The sequence below is a fragment of the Zingiber officinale genome, chromosome 6B (genome assembly GCF_018446385.1).
Source record: "Zingiber officinale cultivar Zhangliang chromosome 6B, Zo_v1.1, whole genome shotgun sequence".
Taxonomy (NCBI): Eukaryota; Viridiplantae; Streptophyta; class Magnoliopsida; order Zingiberales; family Zingiberaceae; genus Zingiber; species Zingiber officinale.
The window spans coordinates 106891032-106906324 of record NC_055996.1 but is presented as its reverse complement, the minus strand read 5'-3'; the positions used below and the strand labels follow the sequence as shown (position 1 = coordinate 106906324).

Sequence of the window (15293 nt, the reverse complement as noted above, 5' to 3'; positions counted from 1 at the left end):
TGATAGCAATCGAGTACCTCTCAGTTCACTGTGACCATCAGTGTTTGGTGGGAATCACGGTTCACCATTGTATCCTGGAAAATAGACGACCCGAGAAAGCCTCGAAGCATAGTTGGAGGTGGGGCAAATCTGTTTTTAAGGAAATTGTGTATCGCAGGCCTCGGTTCATATATGCGGCCGCTCGCATCCCTCGCCCGATTGCAGCGCCCGCCCAGCCTCATAGCCCGTTTGGTTGCTCTGCTCGATGAAATTTTGCTCGACCGGTCACTCGGTCAATTAGTTCGGCCGATAGCTTGATCGACCTTTTTCATCCGGTCAGCTGCACGCTCGTCCGACCGCTCATTCAATAGGCCACTCATTCGCTCACTCGGCCTCTCTGACCGCCCGGTCGGCCTCTTTGCCCGCTCGACCGCTCACTCACCCGGTCGGCCGCTTGCTCGCCCAGTTCTCCCGTTCGAGCGCTCACTCACCTGGTCGGTAGCTCGATCACCCGATCGCTCGTTCGTTCAGCCGCCTTTTCACTCGTTCGGTCGCTCTGCTGTTCTGCCCGACCGACCACTTGGTTGCTTTGTTCGCCCGACCGCGCATTCACTCGGTCACCCGGCTTGCCTGCTCGGCCCCTTTACCCGGCCGACCCCTAGCTTGCTCGGTCGTCTACTCACTCTGCTAACACACCCGGCCGGCCTCTCAATCGGCCAATCGCTCAGTTCACTCGCTCGGTCAGACGCTCGCTCGACTATTATGAAACCTGCATTTGATACTTGACAGATATCAATCCCTACTGACACAGCCTACTGAGATTATCAGCTCATATTATTTCGTCATATAAATTAAATTAAATTTTATATAATTTAAATTTGATAAAATCTCAGAGATAAATATCTCTGACAGATTTTATCCAACATTCACATCTCAAATAAACAAATGCATAATCATAGGAAATCAATAACAATTGGTTCTCGCTCGGGCCCTCCGACGCTCAATCATCCTTGGCGCCTTTTGTTCTGTCGAAATCTTGAAGGCCCGAGATGCCAAATTCATCGAGCCTCCAATCGAGTAAGTCAGTAGTCGTTGTTCGTGGTCATGGCCACGCAGGGCCCTCCCCAACTGAGTCTTAGTGTTGGGAAAAAAGGTTCACCACTTAGACCGGGGACAACGCAGGGACCCCCTCCTACATTGGTTGAATTCGGGGAAGAGGCAAATTGTGCAGCCTTTTTATCCATTCCATTAGTGGAACCAGGGCCCTTCAAGGTAAGGTAAGAAGAAAGGTATGTACCATCTCATCGTCCAATAATCTTTGATAGGATTTGTTGCGCGTAAATCATTCGAACTCTTGCCCCGAGGCGATCAACATGACTATCAAAGCGGCATCACCGACTATCACATTGTGCTTAATAATTGCGGTCAACATGACAATTGATCTCGTAACATGTTTAAAATGTTATATATGTTTTAAAGATTTATAGCCATTAATCTTTTTTGGCACATTAATTGCGATTTCAAGTTTCATGTTGTAAATAGTTGAGACTAACAATGATTTAACAGCGACAACTACAGTTGGCCGTGGGTCACGGTGCTTGTCTTTGTATAAGAAACACATCTTTTTTCATTAGTGACAAAAAAAAAAGGAAAAACAAAGACCATAAACAGAAATTAATAAATCTAAATTTGTATCTTTATTTAATTTTAATCCATTAAAATCTTTTTACTTCAATTCGACCCTTTAAATTCTCTCAATTCCTCTTCTTTCCACATTGTGGACGTGCTCGTAAATAACTAGACCATTCACCATGCAAAGTAGCAGCTACTTCCTTCATCTCTTCGTCGCCGTGGCTCTCGCTGGCGCCGCCACCATGCACGTCTCTGCCCCGGTGGCGTTGCCGCTGGGGTCGCTCCGCCTCGAAGGGCGCCTGAGCTTCGACGAGTCCGACTTGTCCTCCGCCTCGCGGGACTTCGGTAACCGGGGCCGCCTGCTCCCCGCGGTGGTGGTGCGCCCCGCGTCGGCCGCCGACGTGGCCGCAACCGTGCGGCACGTGTTCCGGCAAGGCGGAGGGCGGTCCGGGACGCTAACCGTGGCGGCGCGCGGCCACGGGCACTCGCTGCACGGCCAGGCGCAGGCAGCCGGCGGCGTCGTCCTGAGCATGGAGTCGCTCGCCGCCGGCGGCGGGATGACGCCGGCGGTGGTGTGGCCCGGGGCCGAGGCGTACGTGGATGCTTCTGGCGGAGCGCTGTGGATTGACGTGCTGCGGGAGAGCTTGAAGCAGGGGATGGCGCCCAAGTCGTGGACGGACTACCTCCACCTCACCGTCGGCGGAACGCTGTCGAACGCTGGCGTCAGCGGCCAGGCCTTCCGGCACGGCCCCCAGATCAGCAACGTCCTCCAGCTCGAGGTCGTCACAGGTTTGTGTCATTCGAATCAACAAGAAGAAGAAGAAAAAAAAAACTATAAATTAAATTCATCAACGTACGTAAAAAAAATGCAAATTAACGATTGTCGGAGGTAGGCCAAGGCGAGGTGATGAACTGCTCCGACAAAGAGAATGCAGATCTATTCCATGCTGTTCTTGGCGGTCTCGGCCAGTTTGGAATCATCACCAGAGCTCGGATCGCACTCGAGCCAGCACCGAAGATGGTAATACAGCGATACGATGATTCCTATTACGAATTAGTCAGCCAGTGACTGTGATATTAATAGATAGATAGCTGCTCATCTTCGTTGCAGGTGAAGTGGACAAGAGTTCTGTACTCTGATTTCAGAAGCTTCATGGAGGACCAGGAGATGCTGACGTCGTCGATGGAGAGCTTCGACTACGTCGAGGGGTTCGTGATAATAAACAGAACAGGAATTCTCAACAGCTGGAGATCATCATTCGACCCACAAGATCCTGTTCGAGCCAGCAAATTTGATTCAGGTGGCAGGGTTTTGTTTTGCCTTGAGATGGCCACGAACTTCAACCGAGAGGAAGTTGAATCCAAGAACAAGGTATACTTGCACTTGAACTTAAATCTTTTCTGTATCTCTACTAGATTGACCATTTCTGTATGGGTTTAATCGCAGCAAGTTGAGAGACTCTTGTCTAAGTTGAGGTACATTCCGTCGACACTCTTCCAATCGGAGGTCTCCTACTTGGAGTTCTTGGATCGAGTTCATGTCTCCGAGCTGAAGCTGCGGTCGGTAGGCTTGTGGGAGATCCCCCATCCATGGCTTAACCTCTTCGTGCCAAGAAGCAGAATCCATGATTTTGCCAGGGAAGTTTTTGGCAAAATTCTCAAAGACAACAGCAATGGCCCCATTCTGCTCTACCCACTCAACAGAATAAAGTGAGTACTTACAGTAGTTATTCCTGCATTCAATCACATAGGAGCTCAAAACATTAATAATACCAACCAAAACTATAACCCCGAAATGTCTGAATTGTTATTCCACAAACCAAACAAATACAGTGCTCAGATATAATTCCGATATGTTAGAATTGTTGTTCCTCGAGCCATAGCCAGGACATGTCTCATAAACCCTAATTGAGAATGAATACTAATGCAGGTGGGACAACAGAACATCTGCAGTGATTCCGGATGAAGAAATCTTCTACTTGGTGGCATTTCTGTCTTCTGCTCCATCTCAAAGCAGCTTGGAACAAGCCCTGAAGCTGAACAATGAGGTGTTGGAATTCTGTAACAGGGCAGGAATCAGAATGAAGCAATACTTGCCACACTACACCACGCAAGAGGAGTGGAGAGCCCACTTTGGAGACCAATGGGACAGGTTTTCTCAGAGGAAGGAGATTTATGACCCTTTGAACATTCTTGCACCAGGACAGAGAATTTTTCACAAGGCAGGCGCTCGGTTTTCGTCATCCACATGGCAGTAAGATTTTTGTGCAGGAGAACTGCTCAAGAATAGTGAATCCATATACAAAGTCAGCAACAAGAGAAAGAAAAAGGAAAAAAAAATTATGAAAAATGAGGAAATTGACTAATGAGGGTAGACTAATGGACCTTGATGATATTAGATGACAGAAAATGACGCTTTTACAAAGAAAAAAACATCATGTGAAGCATGAGTTTGCTAGAAAAGAATAATTAAGAGATCATGTTTTGCAAAGGCAAAAGGAAAAATGATGTATATTTTTTTTATAGAGAAAATAGATTGAGAAAAATTATATAGTTGAAAGAGTTGCTTCATGGAAGAAACTAAACAATAAAAGCAAATGTAATCAAACCTTATTTATATATATTTCAGCAAGACTTGACTTTAAATTAAATATATTTGTCACAACATACACTAAAATTAAACAAGTAACACATCACCGTATAATGCCTTAAAATAAAATTGCTTTATACGTTAGAATCCATATTGGAGATGATTATCACATCATGCTCCAAAGGGCAGGGCTCCGCACATCTAAGTTGTCTGAAATAATTTACTATGCAAGGTGGAATAGTATCATAAGACAACTTTATCAACTAGGGATGACAACGAGTTAGGCATTCATTAACTTTTACAAGGTACCCAAATGCACTAATCTGACGATGCAGATATCTAGTCCCCATCAATGATCCACTAGAACTAGCATATATCTATATTAATTCGATGCACGTTAGATAGGGCACAAATTCATGTGTATATACTTTTTAGTTAACAAGTTTGTCAAAAGAATAACTAATTAAGACATCAATTTAGTATAACACAAGTTAATTGACTAACATAGCTTGCACAACTAGATTGTGCAAGACACATTATATAAACTACTTGATAAGCTTAATACCAGGTTAGACGATTAACATACACACACAAAGCTTATTTGATTAGCATAACAAACACATATTAATTGATTAGCATAATGAATAAACTTTACTCAAAAGAAAAACAGATAAATGTTACTTGATTAGCATAAGCTTCATTAAAACACTGTTTATCAACATCCCTAGACATCACTTTGTTCTTCTGAAAGAAGAAAAACTCTATTTGAACTCCACTTATTGTCATGCATAGATATAGATACATCAAGAGCGCTTTGTGTTTCATAAAATAAGAAAGAAACATATAGTGCAAATTAGAATTTTCATGTATTTTGTAGTGGTTTTACTTTACTTGGGGAGTTGGCACTGACCAAGCATAAGATCTGTTGTATGCCCCAAATCTAAAAAATAAATCTGTAAGTCAGATATTGTTTTGTAGGATTGTTGCACAATTTCTTTACTTAGAAACTTGGAGCATATTCTTTTATTAAAGACAAGGTAGCTTGTCCTATATAACATCAAAATTAGGGTACCTAATTTCTTAAATCTTCAATTTGTCATATTTTATGAATCAAAGTATTAACTATTAAAAAGCAAAATTATAAACTATTAGTATCAAAGTAATCAAAGTAAAGATGTGCGAGAGAAATTAAAATAAAGAATATTAATATTTGAGAATATTAACTGTCACCGCTCATAGATAATAAATTGAGCTGATATGAAGTTTTATAGTTGAAAGTGTTGAATCAATCTGATTCTAAGTAGGGGATGTAAGATATAGAAATAGATCAAAGAAAGTTTCAGCTAATGTAATAAAGATGTTTAAATTAATAGATTCAAATATAGTGATAGTTTTACATATACAGGAATAAAATCCATATGATCTTAAATAACTAGGAAAAATACAGTTTGATGACTGTGATGAAGATTTTCTTTAATGCTTAAAAGTGCACTATTTATATTATTGGCATGTTGCCTATCTGTGGATTAACTTAATATCTAGTATAGATTTACATCGTCATGTAACCAAATGTAATTGTCAATTAGATTTAACTTAATCTTTTGATGGAAACGAAGGAAAGTGAAATGTCTTGACTCTAACACTCTCTGGATGCTAAAAAAAAAAAAAAGACAATCCGGTGCACGAAGCTCCCGCCATGCGGGGTCCCGAAGAAGGATCCATTGTACGCAGTTTTACCCTGCTTTTTACATGAAACTATTTCCAGGATTCGAACCCATGATGTTTTGGTCACATGGCAACAACTTTACCGTTGCGCCAAGGCTCCCCTTCTCTCTCTGGATGCTAAACAACCTTATATCCAAAAAGAATACTCACTTTTTCCACAAGATTCTTGGTCCATACAACCTCCGAACGCACTCTACAGTATCTCCAAACTAGGAAGCATTTCAACATGAGAATTTCATTGTTCTAGCCGTTATCATGTAAAATCCTATTAAAAATCAATTATAAAAAATATATAAAATAGGATTTATTTGGTACTCGAGTCATAATTGGCCCTATCAGAATCAAAATGTTGAAAGCAAGTTATTGAAGCCCAAAGCTGGTGTCACTCACTCCTTAATTGTTGTTCATTTGTTAATTGAATCATGGAAAGTTCTCTATTATTAGTGTGGTGAGGAAGTTTGGTTCTTTTTTTTTTTTTACAAAGTAAAATGTTTGGAACATAAAACAATATCTCAAAAGAGCTGCAATGATATGGAGTAATTTACCATGTGAAATGTACAATAAAGGAAAATAGGAGCAGCGAAACATGAAACATACTTGGGATGCCATAGGCATGTTCAAGTTTGCAATCATTGCAATCCTACAATCTTGCTTAGAGAGAGTTGAGATAGAAGTTGAATTTTTTGCCTTTCTTGATATTTATGATTTTTGACTTTCTTGTATTCTCACTCAGTATCAACAGATAACTAAATAGGCATACATGACTTTGGAAGTAAAACCTGGGAAATCCATCTTACACATCTCTGCTAAATCCAGGTTCATTCTAGTGAATACTGAATTCTCATGATTCGGCATCAGAGTTTTCTACAACCTTGCGCATCTTTGCTCTCTTCTTTCTTATCAATATCTCTTGATCATCTCCGCCATTTTCAGAATCTTCATCAACAATATCCCTGATGGGTTCAGGAGAAGCACGCTTGGGTATATTATCATCATCAGTCTCTTCAGATTCTCTGTTCAATTCATTCTCAGATGTAGAATGGGATGGAGTAGGCTCATGCTCTGGTGCCTCTTCTTCCACTGGAACCTTTTTGGTTTCCAAAATCTTAAAATCCCTTGCCGTGCTGCGCTTGGCGTGCCTCAACAAATTGACTTTAGTCATTTTGCTAAGCTGAATGAGATATTTCTCATAATCTTCAATCTGGAATATCAAATCAGGAATACATCTATTTTCCCTTTTGATCTTGTTGATGATTCCCCTTTGTGAAGCTCTTTCTTGCTGATTCTGAAAAACAAAATAGGATCATGAAACTTGTTTACAGTTAAAAGTAAGCTCACATGGACTATAGATTACCAAAATGAAACGTTGAAATATCTTTTGATAAGTGGAGAACAGATACAACTACCCTTTGAACAAGAGCTACGAAACCGTATAGAGGACTTGTTAGCCGTGTGCATGTCACTTCTGTTAACTTCTGAAACCTTCGGCTAGGTAGGAATTGTTTGCAACCTTTTGGAGCAATCTGAAGCTTTGCAACAAGAGCCAAAATTTTGTAAAACCTAGTAGCAACCTTCAGTAACTGCTCTGCTCGTGAGTCTGCAAGTTCAGACAGTGTAATATCATTTTTCTTAGGAAAAAGAGAGAATTTTCATGATCTTTGTGTGCATACCTTTAAGGTTCATCATCACAAAAGAAGATAATAAATACACGAGTGATTCTGATCTTGCACAGAGGACATCTTCCAATTCAAGTCCTGACAATTTTTCACCAAATTGAAGGTTAGTCATCAGACCAGGTTGTTCACGGTTGTATGCAAAAATTGCCTTAATCTTTGAGATGACCCAGTCCAAGTCACCAAGACAAGATTCAGCCACTTGTAAAATGATAGTAGAGATAGCATTTCTTGTTGATTGATTAATAACTGGGAACTTTACAGACATCTCTTCAGGCTCACTATCTTCAGATCCCATAACTTTCAGCAGTTCTGTAGCCATGTCGTTTGCAACAGTGAGATCAGGTTGGGTTGGTGTCAGATGAATAGCTAGTGAGAAGACACTTCGTGCTGCGCCAGGATTTTCCACTTTTCTGCTCTGGCATATTTTCATAGCCCAACTTCCATGGAAATTCCTTTTTCCCGGTGGCAACATTTTTCCAGTAATCAACAATAATTCGGCAAGCACCTGATAAGAGCAAGTTCATTTTTTTCCATGTTAGATACTTTCCAGAAGACCATAAACCATGGAATGATGATAACCGGGTAAAAAAAGGTGGACAATAAATCGAATAAGCCATCAGATGAAAATAAATTGTCTTAGCCAAAATGAATAGGCTATCAGATGCAAAGTGAATAAATGTATTAGACATTTGCACAATTTGGTTGTACTCTAGGATAAAAAAGAAATCATCTAATATACTTCTTGCTCTAGCAAAATCTGAGTTCAATCTCTTAGAAAATTCAAGGAACAAGATAGGCACTGTTACAGAAGGCCAATAAAGATATCTTTAGTAAATAACTAGCATAGAACAGCACTAAATAAACAACAAACAGTATGTATCTTACAGGTATTGCTTCGTAATAGGACAGAGGAATATTGCATCAGATCTTTGTTAATCACTATTAAGAGACAAATTTACAATGACCAATCATCGAATAAGTATTACCTCGCATTCCTGAAAAAGTGACTGGTCTAGAAGTGAGGAATGCAATGGCTCTATTACTTTCTCTAAAAACAAATGCAGACAACTCATATTTTGATAGTCATCTACAAAGTTTTTGTTCTGATTAATGTCCTCAGCAGCAGCATCTTTTGCATGCAAATACAAATCTAGAGAATTCACTGTGAGCAAATCAGTAACTAATTCATACAGATTATCCTCAGATAAATTCATCTTAAATAACTCAATCAAGCACATCAATGATAAGAATAATAGATCCCTTGCATGTCCATTACTTATTTTCCCTTGGGCATCTTTCTTTTTCATATCCTTCTCTTGTTCAACAGTGGACTTGAGTTGTAACACAAGCTGCATTACTGATTTCCCTAGACATTTGATATCTCCACATAACAGTTCACTGAAAGGATCACCACTTTGTTCACGTTTCATTGAGTAAACAGACTTCAGATGGCGAAGGCACACTTTTAAGCTGAAGGACATTGTCTTCAAACAAAGGGCTGCTGTTGATGACTCGCTGCTTTTCTGAGAAGCATTTTGTCTACTTGTAAAATAAATTTTGCATGAATTAAAGGAAAGAACAAGAAGATGGTGAACTGTTGTGGTTGCAAAGAAGGTTCTTGCTTGATTTACTTGTGCAATCTCTTTTAGCTCACTATTGACCTTATTCAAGAGGTCGCTTGAAGAACCTTTTCGATTGCCTGTCCTCTGTGAAATTTTAATTAATTCCTTTTCGACGAAATCATAAAATTCAGAAAATTCCATAATTTCTTTCTCAAGCACTAGCTTCTCTGAGCTCTCAGCTTTCTCCAGGTCAATAACTACAATATTAACAAGGACCTCAATAAGTCGAAGCAAAATCTGACAATTGCAAATTATTTTCTCATCCAGCAAATGCTGACGAGAAGATTCTTCTGCCTGGACTTCATAATCTGTTATCATATATGAGAAAAGTCACAAATGAGAGAAAGTTTCATGTCAGAAGAAAAAGCTTTTTCTCAAACTTGTTCCATGACAGGAAAATTGACCTTGCAATTTGCAGTTCTTTAAATTTTTCCTGATCTTAGACAAGGCTTTTGAGAATAATTCTGCAGATGTTGCTTTTCCAGCCTACAGTAGATTTCCAAGAAAGGGAATGCCTGAATTTTTCAAACAAGAAAAGTAGCAACACCCACATCTTACCTGGAATTTATAGCATTACCTCATTCTCTTGTTGTGTTAGTGAGAAGCCAAAGCACTGCCATGAATTTTCTGATTGATTAACACCATGGGACTGATGAAGTATCCAAGAGACGCATGACAAAAGGTGATCCAGTGGTTCTACTTGGCGAACTTTTCCATTCTCCAACCTGAAGCAAGAATCAAGCTGAAGAGGAAAATCTTTGTCCTGACAAGCCAACAGCATGAACTTATGCACACAAGTGAGGTATTCAAAGAAGTTCTAGAAGGAAAATAAGAAAGAAAAACTAGTGTGACTAAGTAAACACGGAATCGAGTACCTCTGTGCAAACCTGGAAGAAATGAGGCCAGAGAATATCCAAGATGGAGCTTGTGCATGATGGGTCTGACATGACTAGTTTAACGAGACCCTCATACAATATCTCTTTGACTCTAACCTATCTAATACAAGTTGATGTATCAAGAAACAAACATTAAAGGAACATAAAAGGAATGAAAATGAAATTTCATATAATTTTCTAGAAAGCACACCTGCTGGGTAAGACATCTCCTAAACAATCCACTTAGTTCCAGGAACAGATTACCCTCCCTCCTGCTAGGTATTTCTGCTTGCTGACTACAACTTGCTTGGCTAGACGATTCTTGCAAAATGTTTTCTTCATTTCTGTTCGATTTACTCTCAATGCAAATCAGATTAACTACAGCAATAGTTGCTGCTATACGAATAGTGTCTTCTCGTTTGAACATGGCCTTTCGAACTACCAAAATAATATAATCCTGTAGAGATTGTGTAAGATTTACTAAACCCAAATTATATTCCACTATTTTAAAACTTCCAAGACACAACCTGGAGGTCAGAGCAGAATCTGACAAGTGGCAGGATAGCATCGACGAGAGCTACTGCAACTATCTCTTGCAGGAAAGTGAAATAGTCCAATGCTTCCTTTAAATGTGCTACATATTGTAGAATTGCATAAGGGTAGCTTCGGACCAAATTACTTAGCAACCTTTCAAAATACATGAGATGTATTAATTGATGGAAGGAAAGATGAGTACTTTTCAATTAGAAGTATTTTCTCACTTAATGATCTGCATGCTTTTTTGAGGCTTCAAAGAAATAATTCGGAATTTGCATTGCTCAATTATCTGCATGGGAAACAATAAGCATAAGAACAATACTTAGTTAAAATCCTAAGAACGTCAAGCAATAAGTAAACTTTAGGAGTGGTAAAAGCAAAGTTTCCTACTGGTTTTAATTTCTAAGTTTTAACTGGAAATAATGAAACAAGCAAAACAAGACACAGATGTTCATGAGAACAAAGAAGGTACAATAAGCAGCACATAGGATTCAAATCGAATTAACAAGAGCCTAGCAAACAGTAACAAGAAGAATTCTATAGCGAACAAACCTCATTTCTTGACATGTCATGGACCTCAAAGACTGTCCTCAGGATTTGTATACTGAGTTCTCTAATATTCATCAAACCTGGAGAGACTTGTTTGCAGGTGTTATCATCAACATTTTCTAGCAAAAGAAATCCAAACTGAACAATGCTAGGTACAACATGCTCTCTCCCAGAGTTGCTTTCATTGACCTACGACATGACAAAATATATCATTAACAAGAAACAATTTGTGAACCTACTGACGTTAGTAAAAGGGAAAGAATATATATATGTATCAAATGAAGCTAACAGCTTTGAGCACTGAGTTCTCTACGAATTTGGCAGTTTCTAAGCAATCTTCTCTTAGTTTATCTGGCAACCACTCGCTATTCCTGCAAATTTTTTTGATGAGATTATAAACAACCGGAACATTTTCAAACCATGGCTTAATGAGATTATTGCTATCAAAGCAGGCCGCAAACAGTGTCATCACCTTGAGATCCGAAAGTTCCTCAAGGAGGTGACTACCGCCAATTTCAGAACAACAATGGAGCTCTCGTTGAATCGGCGCACCCTGGCCATGGAGAAGAGCACGGTGACTGCGAAGTGGTTAAGAAGCTGAAGATCAGATCGGATAACCATCAACATCTCCTGCCCCAACGATGGATCCTGTTTCACGGCGAAGTTCACGTGCATCAAAATCGTCCCTTCCACCTGTCTCATGATTGAAGGACGACCCTTCGAGCAGCTTCCCAAAAACGCTAGAATACCCCTTATCACCTCCTTCCGATGTATGCACTTAGAGGCGAGCAGAAGAAGCTGGTAGATAAGAGACGGCAAATCCTGGAGGTCGACCCCTTTCATCTGCAGAAAAACCCTATCTAGGAAATCAGAAACCCTAGCTCTGCCGATTGGCGGCAGTTCACGGAGGAGTGCCACGACCTTGAGCAACAAAGCCTTGGACCACTCGGCAGCGAGGAGCCTTTCGACGGTCAGATCGACGGGTTCGCAGACTCCGGCGAGTTCAAAGAGTCGGGGAAGGTGGTCCAGGGGCAGGGCGTCCTCAGGGTCGGCAATCTCGGAGAGACGGGAAAGTATGAGGTCGACGAGGGCGAGGATCTGAGAGCGGTCGAGGAAGGAGAGGTGCGGAGTGAAGAGTCGGAGGAGAAGAGCCGCGTCGTGGCGAGGGAAACGACGGGAGTGGAACATGGTGAGGAAGGAAATGAGAAGAGATGAGAGAAGAGAAGAGGACGGAGGGGACCGGGACCGGGAGAGGAGAGAGAGGAGGGCGGAGAGGTAGGTGGAGACTGGGAAGGTGGGAAATGGGTGGTCAAGAGGGGCGAGGAGGGCGGCTGGGTCGGCGACGGGTGGGAGGGTGGCAGAGGGGTCCTGTGCTAGAGTGATGATGGCTTCGGCCGTGAGGGGCGGTGGAGGACGGTCGCGTCGGAGGATTTCAGCTTCGCTGGCCATCGTTCCCCGCCGCCGCCGGCGTCGTCGAAAGTTTCTAACGATACCGACACTCCTCTCCTTTTATTACGCAGTTCGCCGATCGAAATTGGCGGGCAAATCATGTTGGACTTTGAGCTGACTGCATCGGAGTAGATCTGATCAGACGGTTCGGAATCGTCAGTCGATCGCCCCTTAATCGTAATCATGTAGGACGGTTACAATTAACGGTTCCGATTCACATTTCGATTCAAAATTATTATTATTTTAAAAAATAATTAATAATTATAACTTTATTATAAAGAAGGATTAAAATATCTAACGATCAGAATTATCTTTAAGATAGAGGTGTGAACAGCCCAGCCCTTACATAAATTCGTCCCTGTCAGCTACTGTAATGAGTTTCCCTATACAAAAAATTATTTTAATTTAATATTATACTTGTCTTAGGAAAAAAAAATTAAGAAAAGTATATTTTTTAACATCGTCGGTCTAAAATATTTATATAAGCTTCTTTGATCATAGTCTTGTCAATTTTAAGATACGGGACTAAAGAAAACTATATTTTTTTATATAAAACAATCAGAGAAAATTAATGATGAAAAAAATTCATAATAATACGCTGTAGCTGAATCTCGAACTCTAGATCATTAATTGTTTCGCTTGTGAAATTACTAATAAACCTTGGAATTATTTTTAGTATAAATAGAAAAAAGGACATTAATGTAAATACATTTTAGACTTCACCAAAGTTAGTTAGTAAAGGGGGGAGATTTTTAATAAAATAGTAAGATATATATATTATAGATTTGAAAAATATAATTTTTAACCCTCCTATTTTTATTTCAATTATTAACGATATAGTAAAAAAAACTATTAATTAATTATTAAAAAAATTAATTAACCATATAAATATCAATTTATTATAACTTAATTGACTAGAATATTAGACTTTCTTGACAGTATTCTTTCTTGTTCTATATATTCTAGTGATCGAGTCGCGTGTAATATAATACATTAAAATTACATTGACCTTTTATAATGAAATTATATTAATTAAAGAATTTGACCTTTTATAATGAAATTATATCAATTAAAGCATTTTAACATTAAAATACTAAAGTAGAGTCATTAGGGTAAAGTACCTGATGGGTAAAGTACCTGATTTTTGAAAATCTGAATTATTTGGGTCTTTGAAAATCCGAATTGTTTGAATTTTCGAGTGTCACCTTACGACTTCCCTATGAAAAAAATTAATTTAATTTAATATTATACTTATCTTAGTAAAAAAAACTAAAAAAAATATATTTTTTAATATTGTCGGTCTAAAATATTTATAGAAGCTTTTTTGATCGTAGTTTTGTCAATTCTAAGATGTGGGACTAAAGAGAACTATATTTTTTTATATAAAAAACCAGAGAAAATTAATGATGAGAAAAATTCATAATAATATGCCGCAGCTGAGTCTCGAACTCTAAATCACTGATTGTTTCGCTTGTGGAATTACTAATAAACCTTGGAATTATTTTTAGTGTGAATAAAAAAAATGATATTAACGTAAATTCATTTTAGGCTTCACCAAAATTAGTTAGTAAAGGGGGGGGGGTTTAATAAAATAGTAAGATATATATATATATACGGGTATCGATTATAGACTAGGCTCGTGATTGGATCTACATGGTAGTCACGTAAAAGAAAAATCTAGATATTTAAATCTGACTAATCTTGTAAATGCTCACAAAGGTCTTTCACCAGCCTCGACAATATTGAATTGGGGGGTACACTCATATTTATGTTTATAAATAAATTTGATTTTCTACTTAGTAATAACTTGTTTATATTTGTTCAATATATATAAGATCAATTAAATAAATCAATTTGTACAACTCGTTAAACTAAATAAACATATATATGCTTAGTTCGTTAATATTTGTTGATCCTGTTCGAAATCTGAGTCAGACAAGGGTCAGCTGAGATGTCGTTGGTGTTGACGGAGAGGCGGCACGGACACCCCTAGCGTGTGTGCCCAGGGAAATGAATCCCCATCACGAGGGATTGATAGGCGGTGGTGATTAAACCGACGATACTTGGGATCTGCGCACACTCAGACAAGCACACGAAGCGTTAGAGACCAGAAACAGAGAAAAAGTTCCCGACGCAGGCCCTCCAACGCTCAAGTCAGGTACTTTTTCCCTAGAAGAATAGTGTACTAAGGAAAAAGAACTGTAGAAGCTCAGTGCGAATGTGCGTGTACCTGTTCAAGGGAGAGGACCTTCCTTTTTATATGACCATGCATACCTCTGAAGTCTGACCGCTGTCAAAGAATGTCGGGTGTCAGGGTCTGTCCGGTGATGGAAGACACATGACACCCTCTTATGGATTGAGAAGGTTCTATTTGCAGATGACAACAGGCCATTAGAATATTTCCTAGCATATGACAGTTATTCCTTGACAAGTAGTTATGAGTCCCTGACATTGTTGTCGCCTAGTGTCTTCTGTCTCGCTCGGGTTTAGTTACGGGCAGTTCGGGCTGACCGTTAAGGTGTGCCGCTTGGCCCGAGTCTTGACGAGGGAGATGAGCTATCACGAGGGTCCCATCTGAAGGGTCGACCGGGAGTTGTCTTACTGCAAGTACCAGGCCCGTCTGTGCAGATCGGGTTGAGGAAACCAACTTAGTCAGGGG

The 15293-nt window shown here is 39.7% G+C and overlaps 2 protein-coding genes across 2 annotated transcripts; one reads left to right on the top strand and one right to left on the bottom strand.

Moving 5' to 3' along the window:
• Nucleotides 1–1762: 1762 nt before the first annotated feature.
• Nucleotides 1763–4167, top strand: LOC121988745 (cytokinin dehydrogenase 4-like). Its single transcript, XM_042542345.1, has 5 exons — nucleotides 1763–2400; nucleotides 2505–2632; nucleotides 2723–2983; nucleotides 3059–3321; nucleotides 3542–4167. The coding sequence occupies exons 1-5, from the start codon at nucleotides 1791–1793 to the stop codon at nucleotides 3867–3869; spliced, it is 1590 nt and encodes a 529-aa protein (XP_042398279.1). The 5' UTR covers nucleotides 1763–1790; the 3' UTR covers nucleotides 3870–4167.
• A 2357-nt stretch (nucleotides 4168–6524) lies between these two features.
• Nucleotides 6525–12705, bottom strand: LOC121988744 (Fanconi anemia group I protein-like). The gene is made up of 13 exons (XM_042542344.1): nucleotides 11658–12705; nucleotides 11475–11556; nucleotides 11189–11374; nucleotides 10861–10925; nucleotides 10627–10786; nucleotides 10311–10556; nucleotides 10100–10216; nucleotides 9802–9987; nucleotides 9629–9710; nucleotides 8589–9532; nucleotides 7597–8107; nucleotides 7333–7523; nucleotides 6525–7211 (listed from the first exon to the last, which is right to left on the bottom strand). Exons 1-13 carry the CDS (start codon nucleotides 12632–12634, stop codon nucleotides 6768–6770), a joined length of 4191 nt encoding a protein of 1396 aa, XP_042398278.1. The 5' UTR covers nucleotides 12635–12705; the 3' UTR covers nucleotides 6525–6767.
• Nucleotides 12706–15293: the final 2588 nt, after the last annotated feature.